The sequence below is a fragment of the Plodia interpunctella genome, chromosome 18, assembly GCF_027563975.2.
Source record: "Plodia interpunctella isolate USDA-ARS_2022_Savannah chromosome 18, ilPloInte3.2, whole genome shotgun sequence".
In the NCBI taxonomy this organism is placed as follows: Eukaryota; Metazoa; Arthropoda; class Insecta; order Lepidoptera; family Pyralidae; genus Plodia; species Plodia interpunctella.
Window position 1 is genome coordinate 3,785,259 of NC_071311.1, and position 24,509 is coordinate 3,809,767.

The 24,509-nt window shown below is 35.2% G+C and overlaps 3 protein-coding genes across 5 annotated transcripts in view; 2 read left to right on the forward strand and 1 right to left on the reverse strand.

The window, feature by feature from the left end:
- Positions 1–24,509, reverse strand: part of Sema1a (Semaphorin 1a) — a 318,087-nt gene that overhangs the window by 120,761 nt on the left and 172,817 nt on the right. The window lies entirely within an intron of this gene.
- LOC128677777 (cilia- and flagella-associated protein 20-like) lies at positions 7,944–10,948 on the forward strand. Its single transcript, XM_053758868.1, has one exon. The coding sequence runs from the start codon at positions 8,055–8,057 to the stop codon at positions 9,174–9,176; it is 1,122 nt and encodes a 373-aa protein (XP_053614843.1). The 5' UTR covers positions 7,944–8,054; the 3' UTR covers positions 9,177–10,948.
- LOC128677778 (cilia- and flagella-associated protein 20-like) lies at positions 11,475–12,701 on the forward strand. The gene has a single exon (XM_053758869.1). It carries the CDS (start codon positions 11,560–11,562, stop codon positions 12,583–12,585), a length of 1,026 nt encoding a protein of 341 aa, XP_053614844.1. The 5' UTR covers positions 11,475–11,559; the 3' UTR covers positions 12,586–12,701.

Consider the following 24,509-nt stretch of genomic DNA (forward strand, 5'->3'; position numbering starts at 1 on the left):
AACGGTTAGCTTAGTTCGGGCGAGGCTTAGCATAAAATTAACGTAAATTTGTTTTTGCAGTCACCAATATTTTTTCAACAGTTAATCCTGTTACTCTGCCCTTTTACAATTAATTAAACTTGACCTGGAGCAAACATTCAGCTGGTTTTCGTGATAGATTTAAGTTTTCCTTCGGTTAAATTTTGTATTTTTTAGAAAGCAGCAGCTATAATTTATGACCAAATGAAGAGGTGAATTTTGGTTATTCTTTTTTAGAGCCTCTGCTTTGAACTAGCAGTTATAATCACGAAAACAAAAAACCAGTATTTGGGCGGTCATTAGCAGTTAGTCCGTTCAAGAGTTGAAAATGGAGGGAGCTACAAAGCTATCAAGAAATATGATATACGTTCTTGTCAGTGTAGGATATTTAATTTTTCTTATCATTGAATCAATTTAATATGATCTTCATAGATTTTTATACATGAAACGAGCTCATATGTGTAAAGTTCTCTTCAGCCCCAAGAGTTATCAGTTCTAATGGTTTGCAAATAGCTCCGTCAATCGTCTTACATATAATATCATTCTGAAGCCCCCGTTGCATTATTCAGCAACTTTTTAATATTCAGACGACACATTTGAGTCGCCTTTCAATTTTTTCCCGCGTCTGCCGTCTGCCGGTGCGTTCAGAATTCCTAAAGCTACTTATTGATGTTCGCTTCTTAATCCCAACATATCAGGGTTTCATTTTTTCGATACCGTTCGCTTGTGAGCGTCATTTTTTATAACGCCAGATTTATTGAGGTTGATGCTGATCGTTATCGATGAAGGCTGTATCCGAAATATGGTGGAATAGACACGTCGGAGCCGCGGAACGCGATTTATGATGTATTTCGTCACCTTGAAATATTTCGGAGATACACCGCGCAAATTGACTTGATTTTATTGAACGAAGATTATTATTTTTCGTGATGGCATTAGAAATCATTTTGGGAGGTACACACCTATGAAAACCAAATCATAGTAATTGAATAATGTTTTGACATATTCTGCAGATGTGGAATTAAAGTTGTCTTGTTCGCTCTTGATCCTAATAAACCTGTAAAATGTGGCAACTACCTACTGAATACATCTGGATCATTTGTTACCCAGCACAATATAAAGCTAGGTCACTAAAAAGTCCCTTATGCATAAAGTGTTACTTTACATTTCAACTAAAAGCACCTCCATTATTTACACCATATAGTTTACGACGCTAAACGTTACTTTCGTAAACAATGGCATCTGAATGTGGCACGAGCCTTTCAATAAACCTAAGTGTGAATATAAAACTCTCATAATAGCCCCTCTTTACTACCTCGACTACCTCTAATGGACCATATGCACTTTATTGTCGAAAATTGCATTTGCTGGATGAAAATTCGTGGACCTTTTCGTATGTAATGACTCTTTAGGAGGGTTCTTTGCTGTTATCGAGACGTTTTGGGGTGTGATGGCTTGTGGTCTTCAGATTATTACATTTTAAACTAGATTTTTACTTCAATTGGCGTATTATTGTAAAACAAAGCCGCCCTACGCTTCTGTCTGTTTCATTGTCGAATTTTAGGTATTCAAATACTCTCTATCTCTTGGGCCTAAATTCCGAAAAACAAATCGGTCTTAATTCACTTTGCGATTACGGATCGTAGTAAGGTAAAACATTTAGTACTATTATTATGATAGTATTGTAGGTCTGCACTCAAAACTTTTTAATAATTTAACCATCTAAACTTGTAAAATCCTATTAACTTGCAAACATAACGTTTACACTTACAAAGGTAAAGTCAAAATAAGTAGGTATTTCATTCGTCTGTTTTAATTTTTTCTTGAGTTATTTTTAACAAAGTCATATTATATCATTTAGAATCAAGATTAAATGGTAATAGTAATAGCAGGGTTACATAAGTCCATAACTTAATTTCGGTACTGGCCACTAACACACTCGATGGAAAAGAAGAAAATCAACATCTGCATAAAAAATCTGAAATTTTCCATGCGGTTTTATCATTATGAGATACTACACACTTAATAAACTTCATGTACTTACAAAGTAAGTTATAAAAAATCATCTTTACCCGCGGCTTCGTCTGCGTGATTTTCCTACGAGAACATGTACTGTACTCTTTCCCGAAATGAAAGTATATATGTCCTTCTCCATACTCTTAACTATATGAGAAATTTAAAGAAAAGTGTGGAGAGGTAACAAACAAACTTACTTTCGCATTCACAATATTAGTTGGGATTTATCATACATGAAATGACGATCCGTCCCGAAAACATTATCTACCAAAGTATTAAATTTAATTGTGAGCTGATCCGTTAGTACAAAATTTGTCGCATCTAATTCGGGTCCATACACGGGCCATTTAACGCACTAACAGTTACATCGGGATTTCCAACGGAACCTTCACATGTCATTAACTTTTTACATAGTCCTTTGAACAAATATCTTTTAAACTGTGTAATTAATGACACGAAAACCGGGTAAATTAAATGTTACAATGAAAGCTCTGAATCTTCTGACACTTTATCTTTTACATTTATCGAAAATGGGAACTCATTTTGAGGTTGGAAATTAGAATTGGAAAATTTTGTTTCTTCTATATTCAATAATGAACATAGTTTTCATATGTCGTAAGACTACGGGCGCGTAGATTAGTTAAATCTGTGTATAATATAAAACGCCCTATATTGATCTGAAATATTATAATAATGTTTTAATGGTATGTACCTACTCGTATATTATCGCGTGACATGAAAATATATTTGTGTAACACTATATATTGTATTCGTGCAGATGATCAAAGCAATGTTCTGCAAATCAAATGCAGATTTTGTATTGATTCTGAAATGAATATCTATATTTTTATAAATACAAGAGAAGCCCAAACAGTCCAATCGAATTCTTCAAATGTACTCTCCACTATACTAAAAAGGAAATATAGGTTTGAAAGCCGTTGCACAGCATTTCATATTTATTATATAGATTGGCACGAAACAAAAAGGAACTTGGTATAGTCTTGGCATGCATTCTTGGCAGGGCTTATTTATTTTTCTGCAAATACTTAATACGTGCAGCCAATTTATGTTGTAACGTCGGTGTATTTTTGGCCAGTGTTACTAAAGCCGCAATTTTTTAAATTGTGAATCTGTGTAGAATTTTTGTTTTTAGAAGTCTTTACTATATTGTTGTATTAATTTATTCAATGCACGTAGTTTCTTGGCTTGGTTGTAAATTTGATGTTAAAAGTATGATATATTCTATCATCAAAGAATTTTAATTTCAATTATTAATTTTTTCTATGAATTTGAAGATTACAATAAAAGTGTTTGATCCAATTCGATAAACAAAGTAAAGGAGTTTTCAGGTTAGAAATAGATGGCAACAATGTTCTAACAAGATTATTAAAAACACAATTTTATAAAAAATATCAAGCTAATACCTAAATATATCTTGGAAAACAGTTTACGGGTCAATGAAAAGGAAAGTCTCATCAAGATATTAATATCGACCAGTCACTAAGCTTATTATACGCTATAAAAATCGCAGCTCTCGTCGCCATTGATTTTTCTGCGACAAAATACGTTCCAGTGCATGGTTCAGATTCTCGATATGGAGATGCTAAGAAAACCAAGCTAAGCCCGATCGTGCTGATAACTTAGCTGCATTGCAGCTGAACCTCTTAAGATCCGGCATTTTTTTTAACGTCTTAGTTTCAAAAATTCAGGAATTCATGAGCAAATTATTTAGCCAAGAATGGAGAAAAAAATATGTCGTTTAATGAAACCACAGAAGATTAAGGAGGAATTTCCCCGGCTTCCCGCTGCAGCGTTGACGACGGAAATACTTCTCGTGTCCGTTTAATTACCCGCATACCGGACAAAATGTCCACCGTCCAGATATTAATTTCGATACATTGTTCCCCGGATCGCTTCCCGGGCTGGCTAAGTCCGGCGAATTTAACCAGGAAGATGATTCTGTAAGAATTTTGTGAATTATAAAACCTTCGTATTCTTGTTAAATTCTACATTCATAGACAAAATCTATTCTGAATCTACGCATAGACAACTTATAGGGAGTTTTCTTAATCAAAAGTTTTCAAAGGTGCAAGATTTTTTCCAAAAGAGAACATATAGCGTATTATATATATATTTAAATATAGCGTAGGTTACTTAAGATTTTATGTAAAAAAATAATCAAACCTATAAAGTTGACTTCTCTAATCAAAAATCACTTACTACAAACTATTATATATTATATGCGTAGTAAATACCTGATTGTACGGTATAATAAAGTTTTTGGGAATAATTCAGCACTAATAACAAGAAAGTCACCGAAATTATAAGTATAAAACCAGAAGACCTAACTAAATATACGTAAACAATGAAAAACGTAACCCTACACCAGCGGGCGGGTAAAAAACGCACAAGCGGTTTACAAAACTCTTTGCGCCACATCCGTGCCCGGAATAATGTATTGAACAGTGTAATGCCTTTGTCTCCTTTATTTACAACCAGCCAGTGTATTCACACGAAAATTGGATTTGTGAAATAAGACAGTGCAAGTATAAATAATCTTTATCTGAAATATATCTTGGCCGTTTGTTCTCGCATTCCTGAGGTCTTATCTCTTTGTGATATACTGGGGTGGAGGGCGGGCTTTAAGACAGTGTTTTAAGGTTATGATTGATGGAAATTAGCTTTAGATGTAAACTCTGAATTTGTAATGTTGGTTGTTTTCATGTTTAGCAGTTGATTAGCTACATTTTTTGCAAATAAATCTTAGTGAATTGACAAAATAATGTTTTTTTTTTATAGTTAGAGATCATGTGTCATTCAATGCGTGACAATGAATCATGTTTGTCCAGTAGACCGTTGAAGTTGCGTTCTTTTTTCGGGAGTGGATCTTGGGTGCACCCATCATACATATAATTATAAATTATTGCTATCCAAACTAAACGTGTACATAAAAATTTATATAATATTTCATAAAAAGTAAATGGGGAAAATGTATGTCACAAGATTTGAAGAACACTAACCAACATACTAATTGTGCAAGTTACAGGCTTGTAAAACAATAGGAACATAGCCCGCGAAAACCATTCGGGAATATCTTTGACGTTAATGGAATCGTAATAAACACTTGTTTGTATGCCTGTAATGTTGTTACGCGGGAAGATCGTGACCCGAATCCGAGAGAGAAAGAGAGGAGTTTTAGGCTTTCCACATGTGTGAGACGAATAACTTGACTCCTATGTATGGTTATTACATAGTGTAATAGCGAATATAAGGAAACGTCACGGGAAAACAAAATGTATGGGAGTCTACAATAATGCTTAAAGATACACAGGATTCCAGACATATATAAAAAAGAAAAATATGTTGGTATGTAATCAAATTAACAATATAAATATAGACCTTTATAACCTTTGACGACCTCAGTGGCGCAGTGGCAAAGTGCTTGCCTCTGAACCCAGAGGTCCCGGGTTCGATCCTCGGTCGGGTCATGATGGAAAATGATCTTTTTCTAATTGACCCGGGTCTTGGATGTTTATTTATATATGTATTTGCTATAAAGTACATTATCGTTGAGTTAGTATCCCATAACACAAGTCTCGAACTTATTTTGGCGCTAGCTCAATCTGTGTGATTTGTCCTAATATATTTATTTATGTTTATCTATAAGAGTATCATTGAGTTAGTATACCATAACAAAAGTCGTAAATTTACTTTGGGCTAACTCAATCTGTGTGATTTATCCCTGTATAATTTATATTTAACTCGGAAGAGAACGGGTAAACTCAAAAAACTAGTCCCAGTAATGGTTTGACTACTAAAAATGCCGAATACCGCAAGAAGCGAAGAAATAGTAGCAAGGCGGACCCTAGACTAATACGCCTTACGGCTATGGAAAAAACCAGGACGACGCTCGAGAAAAAGAAAAAACCAAACCTCATAAATCCATGGCTGTATCTTTTCTATTGTAAACAAAATGTAATCAAGCTCTGCAATACTATTTACAAATAAGTAATAATATGGCATTCTCCAAACAATAACATCGCAAAAAAATATGTTTTATCAGAAATACAGCAACGTTATTCATTTATTCGTTCCGACATCCGTTCTCGTTATCGGCAACGTTTTCTACGCCATTGATTTCAAAAAATAGCATTGATATCTTAACTACATAACGTGTGGGGTTTGTTCCCCTCTCGGTCCTTACTGAGCGGTGGATCGCTGCACGACGCTGTGCGGCAGCACAGGTTACACGTAAATACATGCATACGCGTATGTCAGTATGGGCACTTAAAATGGCACCTGATATTGTCGTACCGCACTGGGTCTTGCTTTATTTGTAGCTCAGTTAGGGCTATAAAACAGTTACATAAAATGGCCGCTACGGAAACAAAATTCACTGAATTCATTTTCGTGTAAACAAAATAAATTGATTGTAAGTTTTTCGAGCGAGTTTTCAATTTCAATAGAGTCGACGTTTCTATTTCTATAGTTTCAACGTCCTGCACTTTAATTTTTCAATCTTACAAAAACATGTGAGCATTCGATCATATCATTTATTCAATAAATCGCTTATTGAAAAAACTAAACTGGAAAATATTTAAAATATTTGGGTGGGAAAAAAACAGATATGTACAAAAACTTTAGCAGACGCGACATCACGCGACAGCGCACCAAAATACGCCCATTCGCGCATGTACTCCTTATCAAGACAGTGGCGAAGCAGTTTTTCATTTTTCCTTTGTTGCCGCCTCAGATTTTTTGCACCACTTCTCTCTAAGGGCGGCAGCATAGTAGAAGTCACGTGATTTACAAACGACAAAAATGTTATTTTCTTTGGGCCCTAGTTAAACTCGCGACGTGTCGCGTAAACAAGCCTTTTGTTCATATTGTTATTTTATAATTTGGCACTTACCGAGATTGCTCCGTGAGTATTCGCGTTTAGTAATATGAATATCTATGGGAGTTATAAAAAACGAAAGGTCCATTAATAATGTGTCATGGTCGTTGTGGCAAGAGACCTAAGATTGTACAGTACACCTCATGTTCGCGGATGTCTGCGACGCGATTCTTATTGATGCGACTTCAATTACAATGGTGCTTCTACTTCACCTGCTCCTATAAAATCGGCAATAGATTAAGTCTACTTACTACCTCTGGGTTTAAGTAAAATTTGATGTAAATAATGACGTACCTACTTATATACATTGTAAATATGGCTTGATCCTTGTGACAGCAGGGTGAACTGATACATTCGAAATGTGACCGACAGATATAATTTTTAAATAATATTTCTTATTTGTCACGGAGATAAAGCTATATATTTTACATAATCTATATAATTTTATTTAAATTTTGATTTGAGTCTGTCTGGGGCTTTAGGTGCCGTGTGTGAGCGCACTGTGGGTTTGTGTGACATATTTTCCTAGTGTCGAGGATGACAAATGGGAAGATAAATCACAGAGAGCGGGCTTCTTTCTTTTAAAAGTTTTATTTCTACGTGTATTTGTTGAAGATTTTGCAGTTACATGTGACGCGCTTATTTGTTTAGTGATCCGTATTGGTGACGAGTGGTTTATTATTATAGATACATGCTAATTGCCTAAAGTCCTTGGGGAAAATCGTCCTAGTTTCTTTCTTCTCGTGTATTTATAATAAGCATTTCTCTTTCTTGTACGAGCAAAAGAAAAAGATAATTATGACGGCGTTTATCTTTAGTTTTCTCTGTCTACGCTCTCTGTCTGTCTATGGAATTAGTAGGTTGTACGAAGTACTTATTAAATCCATGGTCTACGATTCAAGGTATCTACTACGTAGAAGTGGATATTAATTCTTTTTTTTAATACGTCAATACAAACTTTTTATTACTCTTATGACATATTTTATTTGCTTTTCATTCTTAGTGGTTTGTTTCATTATGCGGTGAATATTGACACATCTTTTGACATAATTATATACAGAAGAAACTGATTATTTAATTTTACTAACATATTTCTAGATACTTATTACTTTAGGTAAACAAGATGTATAGAGATTCATATCAGAGAGGCATGCTTACTGTGTTCTTTAGTTGTGGCTCTAAACCTCTCAATATATGGGAAACACATACTCAAGATGGATATATCACGAGGTTTCTAGATCAAGATATAAAGTCAATGGTATTAGAAATAGGCGGAACTAATGTAAGTACAACGTACATGATATGTCCAAAAGGCAAACAAGTGCTGGGTATAACCATGCCTTTTCTAGTTATGATTGTTAAGAATCTTAAGAAATATTTCTCTTTCGAAGTTACTATACTTGACGACACCGGGACGAGGAGACGATTTCGTGTGTCTAATTTTCAAAGCACAACTCAAATATTACCTCTCTGCACCGTGATGCCTATCGGCCTATCAGACGGATGGAATCAAATTCAATTCAATCTATCGGAATTCACACGACGCGCTTACAAGAAGCAATTTGTTGAAGTGCAGAAATTAAAAATAAATGCCAATATTCGTTTGAGGCGAATATATTTTACTGAAAAACTTATTCCAGAAGATCAATTACCGCCCGAATATAAGTTGTACTTTCCTTTGGCTGGTAAAGATGCGAGAGTTAAAAGGGGTGCAAAACCTGATGAAAGTGAAAAAGAAAATGTTAAGCCGTCAACTTCACAACAGCAAATGGCTAAGAGTGAATTGAAACCAGGATCAAAAACTTCAGTACATTCAGTGAAACCTGATGCCGTTCCTCCGCTAGATCAGGCTCCGATAGCCGAAGAGGCTGCACCTGCTGAGGTGGCTCCTTCAGAAGCTCCACTTGAAGCAGCGCCCGAACAAGTTGAAGCAACAGAATCTGCAGCAGTGACTGATACAGGAGTATCTGGCGAAGCAGTTGCGACAGGTGAAGCAACAGGAGAGGTGACTCCTGTAGAAGAAGGTGCAGCAGAAGCAGCCTTGGAAGGGGCTCCTGAGGCAGAGACCACAGAAGCTGGCGAAGCACCCACTGAAACACCCGCTGATGCGCCCCCCGAAGCACCTGACGAAGCACCGGCTGAAGCACCCGCCGAAGCTCCCGCCGAAGCACCTGCCGAAGCCCCTCCTGAAAGTGAACCCGCTGCAGAACAACCAGCAGCCGAACCAGAAGCGTCACCTGAGTGAACATACATTTTTTAAAAAGCAAAGGTGTCAACTCCTGTTTATATACGCGAAATATGCATGCCGTAACCATAGAAATCAGTATAATTGCAGTATTTTTAGTTGTATATTTAAAATAATTTGTTATAGTGTAATGATATTCGTACTAATAAATTCTTATTAAAAATCCATTTTTTGATAAAAGTTCACGGTGGCATGGTTAATGACGTCGAAATCCAAACCCATTTTATAACTTGTTATATTATATTGTGATTTGTGCAAACGGTATTACATAATATTGAAGTTCGGCTATAGATATTCACAATTAGCTAATGCCTTTTGATGCAACTGGTTACCAATGTGTCACGACATTGCTATACAATAAATACCTCTCGACACCACATGACGACGCGTAGATATAAATACACCTTTAGCTTGCTCCATATTTAATGTAAATGTGTGACAACTAAAATCAATATTTTTATCGATATATCGATACTCAAAAATGAAACATGAAAATATTTTTATTATTTTTATAATTTATATTACCTTATTTTGAATTATTTTTATTTTTATGATTAATTATTTTCTACTGAAATGTATTTTATGAACATGACATTAACTAATAAATTTTTAATATACGTGTAATTAAACACTGACCGTAAATATTGTGACCGTGATACTTTGTAAAAATAGATTTACCAATGCGTGGGTAAGCACCACAGATATATTCCCTTCATCCACTTTGGTAACCAAACTTATCTATATTCCTAATCTGCCTGAAAGTGTGAGGTAAGTTGGTGCTGCCGCCGAACGGTACCACGTTTACAATGAAGATGTTCACTCGACTGAATCGAGTGTTGTTTCTACTTTGTAAGTATTTGAATTACCCTGTTATATCTCAATTACTCTCTCTCTCTCTGTACTATGCTCTATTATACTTTCAAATAAAATTCAATAAACAATGTCTGACTGCTATTCGACAGATCATTGTAGCAAACTAAGAACAGAAAAGGTCCCAGAATGGAGCCTTGTGGTACGCCAATTTTTTGCATTGCATTAATATGATTAAGTAATGTTAATGTCTACAGTTTGTAACCTCTATTATTAAACCCGTAATGACCGACCTTTACCAAAAAGTGTTTCATGATCGACACAAATTTTAAAAAAGACAATACTCCGATGTTATCCAGTTAATACGCGCGCCCACGCATTGTAAATATAAACGACTAGAGACACTCCCACATCTCTTTTCCTTTTTTCAGTAGTAAAGTTATATTAATAACTGTGGAAAATATTATGGGTATTATACTGATGTAATAATTGATCAGTCAAATGCTACATCAGTTTAATGTAATTTATAAGATAATGGCATTATATTTCAATCAATGTAATATCAAGGATATTATATAATATCAAGGATATCGTGTATTATGTAATATCAAGGATATCGAAATGAGTCTGCAGTTGCCAAGCTCTGAATTTGAATAATGGAATCAATTTATTTCATTAGATCTGGTAGATGCCACCACATTGAATATAAAAACCAAATCGACAGCTATGATTTTGATATATTTTGAACTAAGGTACGGTAAGATATAACCCAATAATCTTCGACTTCTTAAAATTTAACTGAAAGTTTTAAATATGTCATTTAGTTCATTGGTTCGTTTAGTTCATTGTATGTGTGAAAACAGTAATATTAATATTGAGTACAGTTTCAGCATTACTCTTACTTGAATTTATACAATTTATACTATACAAAAGGGTTCTAGAGATATGTTAGTCAAACAGTTTTCAAATATATCAGATCTATTTTAAAGTGTCTTTTTATTATTATAATCAACTTCTAGATAAATTTCCTAATATTTATTATTTTAAGGTCATCAAAAAGACTTCAGAAATAGTAGTGAGTCACAGATATAAAAACATTGTGTACTGAATTAATTTTTAGTGTTCATTTGGGTTGGTACCAGTAATGAGTATATTCAGTGCCCCGACACATTTTATTTGTTTAAGAACTTTTGAATTTTGCAAATATTTTGACCAATGATCGATTTGCATATAAATATTTCTTCGGACCATGTTCTTTAGTTAATAATATATACGTGAAATCAAAATACAACTTTTAAAAATATATAGGTAATATCTTGCAAATATGAGCTCTTACGGTATAAAACATCTTATGGACTATTTAACTCTTATGGATTTAAAAATAATTCTTGCGAACGAGTTTCGTTACAACGCTCGATCTACGTACGAAACTCCTTTCCAAAAATCGTAGTATCAAATAAAACTGGCAGGTAAAGTGGAACGTCAAAATCATAAGCATTGGCTGGCGTCCCTTCACATGTCATGCACTGACGTACCGAAAGCTGTAAATAAATGAAATTTTTATACTAACAAAATGTTCAAAAATACTTATCAGAATGGATTATTGTCGATTTTCTACAGCTGCGGATCGAACCCGTTAGCCATATGGGATATGGAAGTGAATAATGGGCACATAAAGCGACTAACGGATACTGAAGTAAATTCCATAGTGTTAGAGATTGTGAGCACCAATGTAGCAACTACATATATAAGTTGTCCAAGAGGAAATCAAGTATTAGGCATAAAACTTCCATTTCTTGTAATGATAGTCAAGAATTTAAAGAGGTACTTTTCTTTTGAAATAACTATACTTGACGACAAAAATATGCGCAGACGATTTAGAATATCAAATTTCCAATCAACAACTAAAATCAAACCTTTTTGCACAACCATGCCAATAGGTCTAGCTGGCGGTTGGAATCAGATACAGTTCAACTTATCAGATTTTACCAGAAGAGCGTATGGCTCCCAGTTTTTAGAAACTCTTCGGGTACAAATACATGCTAATGTGCGTCTTCGAAGAATCTACTTCTCGGAACGTTTGTACACAGAAGAAGAATTGCCACAAGATTATAAACTATACTTGCCTTTGGATCATAAACATAAGAAAGGAAAAGCTGATAAGAAAGAGGCGGCTGCTGCTCCCGCAGCGCCAGCCCCCGCCACACCGATTCCTGCGACACCTGCAGCTGAAGAGGCGCCGCCAGACAAGGCACCACCGCCACCTCCAGAGGCGCCACCTGAGGCTGCCCCACCACCGGAAGCTACTCCAGCTCCATCTGAGCCTGAAGCACAGGGACCACAGGAAGCACAGGAAGGTGATGAGGCTAAAGAAAGTGAAGCGACTGCGACACTAGCATCTACTGAGGCTGGAGACGAAAAACCTCCTGACATGGAGAGTGAACCACCTGAATCCCCTGCACCGGAAAGTGAAGCGCCAGCTGAAGGCAATGCACTGCCAGAAGAAGGCGAACCACCAGCAGAGCAACCTGCTGAAGAAGGCGCAGAAGCTCCGGCAGAGGCTCCCGCAGAGGAAGCTGCAGAAGCTCCACCGGAGTAATAATTGTATTTTTTAGAGTTGTATATTATTGATCATTAGGATATTATTATTGTTGATATTTTATTTTATTATTTTAATTGTTAAAGTGTTAAAGAAATTAGGCATATTAAAATGAAAAAATAGTGCTTGTTTTAATCGAAAAACTGAAATAAGAATTTAGTTGAGATGCCAAAATATAATCTCTTTTATCCATGGATGCCAGAGAAAAGTATAGGAAAGCGCACCCAGGATTCGAACTTAGATGACAAAGGAACAAACTGGTATTAACAAAAGTTACCCGCAAGTCTATCATCATCATCATCATTTCAGCCTCTTTGTGCCCACTGCTAATAAACCGCAAATCTATGTTAAAAATAAATTGCAAGCGAAAAATCGGAACCATTTGGCAAACCGAAGTGGTCACGCGTCCATTCAATATGCAAACGCGACTCATAAAATCGTACCGTCGTTGATTGTAGCCGCCTCTTTAATAGTTTATGCCGTGGTCTATGGCGCGAAATTCCGCCCATTATTTAGGGGTTGTGCCCGTCAAACGGTTTGTACGACTATCCGTGGATTTATGGCGTGGCTTACCGCTCCGCGCATTGACAGCGGGCGCGGTAGCGGTAACGGTCGTGATAGCGGAATACTAACTAAACAATAGCTAGGCTTTTGTTACTCTTTGTGGCTTTTCCTCTTACAAAGTTAAATAGACAACAAAGTTTGTAAAATTAAATGAGCGTTTGCATAATTTCGACGTTATGTTAATATCCTTATAACTCTTTATAACTAAACAATATCTGTCAATTTACTTAATAAAAAAATAAAGTTTGAACTATCCGCTGGAGCATTTAGGTAAGTATATTGCATTTATATTTCTTTACATGTCGGTGGTCTAGAAAATATTATTAGGGTTGTGTTTTCTTATGCAATAAATTTATATCAAACAAACAAAATATTTCTTAATATGATATTTAAGCCGAAGAAGAAACAAATATAATAATCAGGCTCACTTCCCGTGAGGGTTAGCTTGGGTCTATGGGTACTGAAACTTTACTTACAATGTATGCTTTTCAACGCGAAAGTGGGCTTCGTGAACTAAATGGGTTTCTTACCTGAAAATAAAAATGACAGAGTTAAATACAGACATAAATTGCTTGGAACAGTCACTTTTTTGTTGTGTTTTACAGTTTCAAACGTCAGTTTAAATGAATGTTTTAATATTCAGTTAGGGTGAGTTGCACCAGTTAACTCTGACATTGACTTTAACCTGTGCGCCGCCGATGGTTTGATAAAATGTCGGAATTTTTTGCATAGGTACAAGTTAACGTCAACTTTGACTGGTGCAACCTACTCTTAGTGTTCCCGTATTGGATTGAAGGTGTTCGTTTTCCATACCTAATTCGATATTTCAATAAACTTGATCGACCACGACTACATTCGCTATATCTATCAAATATGTATATGAAAACATAATATTTTGCCCCATATACAAATCCTTATGTAACATGATAAATCCATAAAATTAAAAACATTTCCATACTTCGCGGCCTATCTCATGAAAACAGGTACGATAAAGAACAAAAGACATTAGTGTTCGGTCCTGTTCTTTCTCAAGTATTTGTATTACGCGTTTTTTCTTCATTGTGCGAACGAAACGGTATATGGCACATTATCTATAGTTTTCTCTATTTTGCGAAGATACTAGTGGCGCCATCTGCATTGAGCTTTACGTAGTACTGTCTAGAGTAATTTTAAATTTATCATAACACATTTAATAACGTTTTCTATAATTACCTTTATCTACTTATGAAAATACCATAATAATCGTTTAAAAAAATTATATTTTTGCTTTCTGATGTAACTTTCTGTCTTTTTAATAAGGAATATTGTATTGACCTATCTCGCGGGTCACCGTGAGATAGGTCAATACTCTTTATCCATCCCTAAGGAAAGCCTGTGCCCCAGCAGTGGTGTCGTTTGAATGATTGGTGATGATGAGTTTCTGATGTTACGTAAACAATAATTCTCACCTAACATAACGTGAAAATAAATACATATTTATTTTATTGTATATAGGAAGTAATAAATACTTAAAAGTAAGTCATAGTCCAACACCCTGTTTATGATAAAGTAGCTCCCGTGGGAATTTCGGGATAAAAAGTACTCTATATGTTACCTATTCCAGATTATATTTTAAACGTGTACCAAATTACCAAAGGTCCAGTAGATTTTACACGAAAGAGTAACAAATATACATACCTACATACACACATCCTCACAAACTTTCTCATTTATAACATTAGTAGGATAGAACAACACGTATTTGAGTTATTTAAAATTGGAGCAAGAATGGCGAATAACAATTTGTCCTTATTGATAACGGTCCGTCCCTCTAAGATTTTAAACTCTGTTTTCTTATCCTCTAACTGTACTTTACGAGGCCGCTCGGGCCTCCCTTGAGACCTGACCTGCAACATAGAATATGTAGTTAATAGTTCAATACAGATGGTTCTAACACTTTTCTAGTGATATAAGCGTTTATGTTATGAAAGATGTAAAAAATTAAGTTTTCTTTAAACTGTTATACGAATATCACATGTATGAATGAATGACAAGGAGATTGTAAATATTCAAAAGTCATTTTCTTGTGAAATATATTTGATATCAGTCTACTGCCGGCTCCACAATTCACACTATCGCGGAAAATTTCGCCGAACTTTGAAGGATACGGCATATACGAGTATTGCTGGTTTTTTTTATTGTGGCAAATAAAAACGGTCGTTTAAACTACGCAATAGTCATGCATTCGCGTTAGCGTTCGACGATGGTGTGGAGCCGGCATACAAATATAGCAACGCGAACGGTGATAATATTCCCTGATTTGGGCAAGCAACATTTTTATTTAGAAATCTCTCATGGGGCACTGTGGTCGATGGTACCTAATCGTAGAGACGCCCCCCGCCAGCAGGTCAAGGCGTTTGTCATAACCCTTTCCAACCGGCGATTTTTATTTTAGAAAACGATTTGTATATGTGGTTTGCCATGTTAATATGACTCTAAGGAAGCCCTAAAAAATAATAAAAAAAATCTTGAACCTTTACCTTCCTGGGAAAAGGGCCCGTACGATCGTGAGCGTCAGGAAATATTTACAATGCGCACGATCGTGAGGCCGTGGATAAATATACATTATTCTAGGGAAAATCAAAGAAACTGGATAGAAAAGTAATATTTTTATTAAACTTTAGACAGTCTTTGACCATAATATTTTTAATTGTTTCTTGTAAGGGAAGGTAACAAATAAAAAATCCTAAAACAAAAAATATTCTTAATTTTTTAGTTCAACTTAACATTTTGAGTTATATCTTTGTAGCGTTCCTTTTTTTCGAATGCTACTGGATCTCTGCAAAACAGCTTTATCCTTCACAAATTTTATAGAAGTTCACCCTAGAATTCGATTTATTTAACATTATGGTACCAGTACTGTGCAAATCATTTTTCTGCAATTCTTCAATCAAAGGAACAGTTGTAAAAATCCTGGTGCTATTGTTTTGGCTAAATGAACAACTCTCTGTAGTTGTTCATTTAGCCAAAACAAAAGGACCTGGATCCTGGTTGGTATTATCAGACATTGTTTTGGCACCTGTGCATATTTCAAAGTCAACCATAACACTGTCACTTGTAGTCGCTACATTTTTTTTCAATCCCACGGGTCTGGGTTTATTCATCACAACATGCCTTACAGGACGACTTTCAGTGAAAGGAATCATCTGCTCACCGATACTATAAAAACCCTTTCAAGCTTGTAACATGCACGCAGAACGCAATCAATGACAGGGTTTAACTTTCCAGAGCTGGTTAGGAAGTTCGTTTTCTTTTAGCGGTGGTGATGAGTCAGTAGAAGTAGAAGTAGTGAAGTAGTGAAGCTGTAGGAGACGATCTCTGCTCATACTATCTGTGATCAGTGGCCATCTGACGTTGAGTTTCTAATACATGGGTAAACGGGGATGTGGTATAACTTCCATAATCAAGTATATACCGAACAGATTAGCTAATTATTGAGCATTCGTTTTAAGTTCTTGCTTTGATTTGTCCAGGCAGATGCCATTTCAAAAAAGTCATGATTAAAAGAATTCTCTCAAAATACTGTTGTGGCAATTGAACAGGACCAAAAGGTGGCTGTGACTAGTGATATTTATCACAAAATGGTACTTGCTTCCATGCTCCAATACGTCCTGTTGACACTATTGTTCCCGAACCAGGTACAGTTGGTGGGGTCTGGGATGATGAATATGGCTGACTTGCTGGTGGTTGCTAAAAGGTGGAACAACTAGAGCTTGAATCATTATTAAATTCTTCCAAAGAATCCTAACTTTGGTTATTAAAGATGTCTTCAAAAATATTTGGATCAATGACATTATTATTCAGTTCATCAATATCGGACTTATGTCCGTCTTGTAGCATATCTTCATCATGAAGAACTGTGTCTAAAAAAGCAAAATTAAACATATTAATGTCAATAAATAATGAATAATAGATACATGAATTTCGGCAAAATTTTCATATAAATGTACACTTGCCACCGGATCGTTACGATCGTGACGATCAAAGTTTGTCTCTCTCCAACACATTTATTTTCAGTAGCTACGAAATGTAAACTATATTCATAAATCAAGTAACTCTTTATAATATAAAACCAATGAAAACTATTGTAAAATTGAAACAATTAATGGGAATAATAAGTACTTACGTGACCGACCTCCGCCCCCAAAATACGCAGCCATCTTCGACTCTGACTAGCTATCCACTGTCCGGTCGTAACTTGTTTCGGTAGGCATTTAATTGACGCGAGGTATCCGCACGATCGAGCGATGCCGGTCTTGTTCACAAAAACGTAATATTTTGGCGCTAGGATTTTTTTTTCTCGATGCTCACGCTCGGTTAAAGCCGGTGGGAAAGGGCTAAGTAATGCTGACCTACTTTCGTGTAATACCTACCCGTAAATTTCATAATGGGTTTCGAGTATAGTGTAGTTTATCGTAACTGCATCGCAGCTGCATTATACTCATTAAAGTTGAATGGAAGTGTGAGGTTTATGGCTTCGAGTTTATAATATTTTCATGGGCGGAATAAACGATGTACTTTCTTGGACAACGCCAATGGAAACGTGTTTCTTTAAATGTTATTTGTATTGGCATTAAAAGTGTTATCATGAGCTGATTTATAATCAAGTGTTCAATGAATTTTGCCCTTAATCGGTTACACGGAGCTCAAAGTGGACTGTGGGTTTTCGTTTTAGTAAGAAAAGAAGTATGTATTAATCAAATAATTAAAAATGTAAAAAGTATCCTATGTCCACCCGTGTGCCAAATTTCATAACAATCCATCCAGTAGATTTTGTTGAAAGAGTAACGCACATACATCTTCACAAAGTTTCGCATTTATAATATTAGTAAGATGCTTATTAGTGTTAGCGGTAAAATGCGGCGTCTAATTTTAAGCTGTTTTAAGGAGTTCTTATTTCGTTTAATAGTGCTCCTATTATATGCACAATATTAAGCTAAATAAGGAGTTTATGCAAGCTTGAAATCTTACAGTATTATAATACTACAGATGGAATATAATCCTTATTTTCTTTCTGACAAATACTCCTTATACAACCAGCAGTGTATATAGCATACAGCCTTATTATAGTAAGTACAATAAAGCTACGATCAAAATACACTATTTATTGGGATTAAATTGCTCAGTCACTGAGACATTGTTTGTTGTTGTATCTAGGAAGTAATAAATACATAAAGGAAGACATAGTCCTCCACCTTGTTTATGATAAAGTAGGTCCGTGGGGATAAAAAGTACCCTATGTGTTACCTATTCCAGATTATATTTTAAACGTGTACCAAATTCCCAAAGGTCCAGTAAATTTTACGAGTAATAGTAACAAATATACATACGTAGGATAGAACAAAACGTATTTGAGTTATTTAAAATTGGAGCAAGAATGGCGAATAACAATTTATCGTTATTGAAAACAATAAAGCTGCGATCAAAATACACTATTTATTGAGATTAAATTGCTCAGTCACTGAGACATTGTGTAAAGCAAAATTAAAACGATATAGTTACCTCGATAATTTCCTTTTACTTGTCCCAAACCACAAAGCAAGCTGAGCAGAGCGGTCGCCGCTGGCTTCCCGTAATATTAAAGCCTTAATTTACCGTTGCATTATTAAACAGCAAAAATTGGTCATAAATAAGAATTTGTTTCACTGTATAACCGTTTGTATGGAGATGGAAGTGTTAACAAGGTGCTAAAAGTGGTTATTTGGTGTTTATGGTGAAAAAGAAGAATTTTAGCATCGGTATGCGGAAAATATGCCGCAAAAATCTTATTTGATTCTACATTTACATTTTGTTCCTTATTTCTGTCTATCCATTTTACCCATATTATAGGCTAGGTTATGGTTCATTCTTCTTCAAAGAAATAACCTAAAAAATAACCGCTGTTGTCTATCTACCTAGATATACAATAATGTAGACATGTAGGTGGAGATATCTGAAAACAACTTTATTTACGAATTTTTCTCCACAAAATTACAGTTTATTGGTAATAATCATCCAATAAAACAGTTTCTGAGCTAATCTGGTTCAAGACGAACTTATTAACATTGTAATTGCAAGATTTCTCAAGTACCCTATGACAGAATAGTTAGAAATGAAAATATGACGCAATTTATAGTATACATCAACCATTTTGTGTAGGTATGCAATTCTCTTAGCATTAGTTATTCTGTGCAGTGAAGTAGTAACAACCATTTCGCTGTGCTAGGTAAATCTTGAATCCAATTTAGACAGACCACAAAGCAGTGTTAAAACAATTTGGCTAGACGTGTCTGTCTAGTCAGCTTACGCCGACTAATTTTTGAAGTCGTAAAATTTACGACAAAGGGGAGTATAATCCATCCCAAGTACGGTCCGACTAGGACGTGACAAGCGTAAAGAAATGGTACCGTTAGCAGCAAATTGTGCCTCGCAACTTGCTTGCCCTAAACTTCACTCCCATGGAAAAAAATGAGAAAAAAAAAACATCCTATGTCCTTTACGAAGATTTTGTTTGTACGTGTACCAAATTTCATAAAAATCTACAAAGTAGAACAAGTGTAAATTAGTAATATACATTTTCACATTATTGCGTAATCATAAATTTTCAATTTGGACGGTGTGGAAAATATTGATTTATGAAAGATATGACAAATACAAATACATTATAGCAGAAATTAAAGTTCAAATGCAGATGAAATACACGTTTCCATGTTGTTGCATTTCTGATACTAAAAATATAACTCTGGACTTGACGTATAAAATTCGTGTACAAGTTGCTTGACATTCCAACTGTACTAACAACACTTACCCAAATGAAAGGAGCCGACTACTTGTGGATGCAGATTCGATTGCCATGGCGCTGGTGGAACCTTCCAAAAACGTCTTAATGGCTGCGCCGTGGTTAATTCAGCAATAAAAAATAGTCTTTCTCCCATCTTTGCGTGTTCACTGTGACATCACAAAGCTCGAGATCGGAATAAAAACTTTAAAATTTTAAAGATTTGGCTGTGATTTTACAACCGGCCAGCTGTCTGAAGTTAGGTTCCTTGAAAATGTTTTTATTGCATTACAGAGGTTACGTTTAAGTGATAAGCTGCATATATTATGTTTTTTTTTTTCGTTCCCAGACCAATATGCTAAATGGAATCAAATCAAATCATTTATTCAAAAACTAGATCTTGCCCGGGGCTTCGCTCCCGTGGGAATTTTGAGATAAAATATAGCCTATCACAAACTCTTACCTCTTTATAATAATAGTATAGATTAGACCTTCACAGGTTCTTTTTTACGAAATTGTATATTACCTATGTAGTAATTTTTCACAAGCTACAAACTACTGGCATTTCGGAACGACCACTGCTGAGAGAAATGCCGAAAGAAACTCATTTGAACAGTATTGGTCCCGATAAGGTATCGGGACTAACACTCATTTCTGCCAAAAGGGCTTACCATTATTGTTTCTTACATAGAGGAGTAAATATAAAAGAAAATATGTGAAAATTAAGTAGTCTTTTATATAACACGAGTGAAGTCAAAAGAAAACGCTATAAGTTTTGGTAAGTCGCAAACTATTTCGCGTCACCGTAGCGTGGATGTATTTTGAAATGCGCCGGGTATTATCAATGTAAATAGTGTTCCGCCAATGCTACTCCTTCGGAATTCCCAAGTAGGACTCGAATTTGACTGAGAGACGTGGAAACATGAACTTAGTTTTAAATTTCCTGGGATGATATTTGTTTGTTTATCTGTGACAAAAAAAGGAGTTATAGGGTATAATTTTGAGTGCATATAATGTTATAGGTGCTGCCTACACCACGCTGTTTATCATTTGTTATAATAATTTTAAAAAATACTTACGTTTTTTGACTTTATGCACAGTCTCTTATATTAGTCTTAGTCAGTAAGTGCCATTGACTTTATGACCAAATCATACGAGAATCGCGTATTTTAGGGATAAAAATCCTTATCCAAGGTAACAGCTACCTTATTACCACATCTCATAGAAATTGGCCGAGCTGTTTGAGCGTGAAAAAATACATACTCACAAACTTTCGCCTTTATAATATTAGTGGGTTGTGGGTGTTAAGACTAAATTCCGTATTGGGGCTAGAACTAGGTCTGTGCAGCGGTCTCAGATGGTTACACAGTATTATGTAATCTGTGGTTACACCTAGACATATCCGCCTTATCTTCGATTACACGTATAATTATGTGTATGATCAGCTAGAAAGCATTTGACCAACTGAAGATGTAAGATTAAGTTAATTCGTGTTCATACGATTTTTAGATACGACATGAACGTCTATTCCTAAATATGAGCGCATACGACTTTCGCCCTAATTGAGTTTATTGACTAACCTAATATTTTAATATCACCATTGCATCCCAATGTAAGTAAACGACAAACAAAACAAGTGAAGTATATAATCGACGACTACATTTTTTTAAAATAACAACACATTCTTATCTCTACGGTACACGAATGGTCATTTTTGGGTGAGGACGGTCGTATTTTAAAAGGCTTGAAGGCAACTGCGTCCCACAGATAAAACGGCCTATCCGATATTTACCGACCAACAAACCACTTTTCAACTCATTATACCTTACAGACCAAACCCCGAAAAGTTTTTTGTTGTTGAAATTTTAGAAAATAAATGATTTAGGGTGTGTTGCACCAGTCCACTTTGTCGTTGAATTTAATCTGCGCACCACCGTCGTTTAGACAAAATGACGTACTTTGCATTTTCCTGCTCACATTAAAGTCAACGTTAAATTTGACTAAATGTTTTAAACTTAAATCGACTTATATAATCGATATAACATGGGTGTTGGATAGCGCATGCTAGGTTAACCTATCTCTCTCACCGTCTCTATTATGAGACTGTTTTCACAGCTCGTGGTCTATTCTACATGTTCATTTTTTCATGAAGGATTATCGGCGTCTTACCAGCATATAAACATATTGGTACGCATTAGACAAACATTATTCCTGTGACCAATCTATATGTCATCAATTAATCATAGGTCATTGGTGCTGTATACATACTTTTCAATGCTTAATTGGACTTTTTATTGTGTGGTCAGTCTGTAGTGGTGGATTTGCATTATATATGGGTAAGCCGGATTTTTGATTCTATATTTTTGTTTTAAAGAAATCATAAAAACGTAACAAAACATTATCTCGAAATTATTATTAAATATTCATCCAACCTTTCAAATTATACTAAAAAATTAAACATAAGCCTCCATTACGCATTGTATAACAGACATTGAAACTTTTTGCGTGATCCCGCTAATAAAACAAACGAGGCAAAAGAATGTATGATTTACAACGTTCGTCTATTCCTGTCAGTGGTATTAACCGCTGACGGCTAAACGAATTATCCGTCTCACTTCTTCCCAATGGAAAAGACAGAGAGCGGCTCTGTTTGTTATCATGCCACAATAAATGCCGTTCTTAATAGAATGGATAGGTTATATTAAGCGGATGTGCTATGAAGGAGTACTGTGTTTTGTCAGAATAGTGGTAAATACCGTGTTTGTTAGTAGTCGCGTATAATATATTTTTCTGCTACGCCTCATGAATTTAGTGCCTTATATTGTCATTTGTAATCAATTGTACTAGTACAATATTAATGTCATTGTGGGAATGAAGAAGAAACCAATAATAAATGCGAAGGTTTGTGTTCATTTTTCGAATTATTAACTTTTGTTACTCTATGTTAAAAAATGTTTTAGAGACTTTTGTTAAAAATATTTTGAGCAGGTTGTAGGAACTACTATTGTTGTTTAATATTAATGTATATGAAACTTTAATATTAATATATTTTAAATTTAATAATAAATATTTATCATTCACGTATTTGAAACGTTTTTTTCTTGTATAAACAATATACATTTTTAATGAGGTAGCGATTTGCTAGAACGGCTTGGAAGGAGCTGGAGGAAACCTTTGCAGCAGTGGGACAAAATAGATTGATTCAAAGAAATACATTTAAAATATGTACCGAAGATAGGTCCTCACAAGGGTAACATGCACACAGTCTAACGGGAATACTCGGGTGGTTTCTTGGATCTAAATTAAACCGTAATTAGCCAGGGTTGAACCCTAGTGATTTATTCCTGTTTTTACGGAAACTAGTCCCCTAATGTTATCGCCCACGCGAAGTACAATTGTGGAAAATAGGCGAAGAACGGTCTTTATGTTAATAGCCATGGACAGGGGAATGTTATACATATATTTTTACAAGCTTTTAACTTGCAATATAAAGCTATGTATGTCGCTATGTTCCTATGTCTCAGTTGGAATATTTCAACTCAACTTTGAAGCAGATATCTTCAATCGATTGAACTGAAATTTCGTACACATATTTAGTTTGGATGACAATGCATTATTATGTTAAGCATGACCTGATGGTGTTTCCAGTGCTGGAAATTGTAAACGAAAATAGAAGACTGCTGACAGAAATAGAAAATAGGAGAGAAGCCATGATTGGACGAGGATAGAGAGGTGGGGCGTATACTCCACCGACAAGAGCATAGCTCTTAAATAATAAGATGATGACACCAATAAAAACTTGTGTAAAAAATTACATTTTTGTAAAACGCTCCAAAAATATGTTTACACGATACAGTATTAACAGGTCTTAGCACGAAACATTTCTATTTTGAGTAGATTGTTATTTTTATTTCTACCTTAATATTTCACGCCACTTACGACACAAGAATTACATTTGCTAACACATCAGTAATGTAGTGTACAAAGTGTTTATTTAGCGATACGATCTAACCGTACCTGCGTTATGAATATTCATACAACGCTCCCCCACGTCAGATTGTATACTTTGTATGTTTTTACACACACGTCCTTACTTCATATAGTTATTTTAATAGGTAAAAATTACATAATAGTGTTAGTAAGTAGAACATTGAGACTAGACTGATGAGGAAAGTATACCGATTGTTGGTTCCTCAGACAAACAGCGTAGGGTCGTTGGTTCCTCAAATATTCTTCCATACATTTCATTTAAATAATACATATTTAAATGTGACAATGACTATACTCGTATTTGTTCGTTTATTTGTTTGTCAAAGCGGAGCATTGGATTGAGGTTATTTTTGGGGTAAAGATAATATGCAAATTATTACTGCGTTCAGAATCACGGGCAATAGCTAGTACAATATACAGGAAGGATGCGAAGAGTGGAAACAAAACTTATTTTATTAGAGTAATATTTTTTTCTTATGAATAAGCACTAGCAACTAATCGTTAAAACCGAGAACGGGGACCTGTTATGATTAATCTGAAAACCAACAAATCAAATAATTATGTAAATAACTTA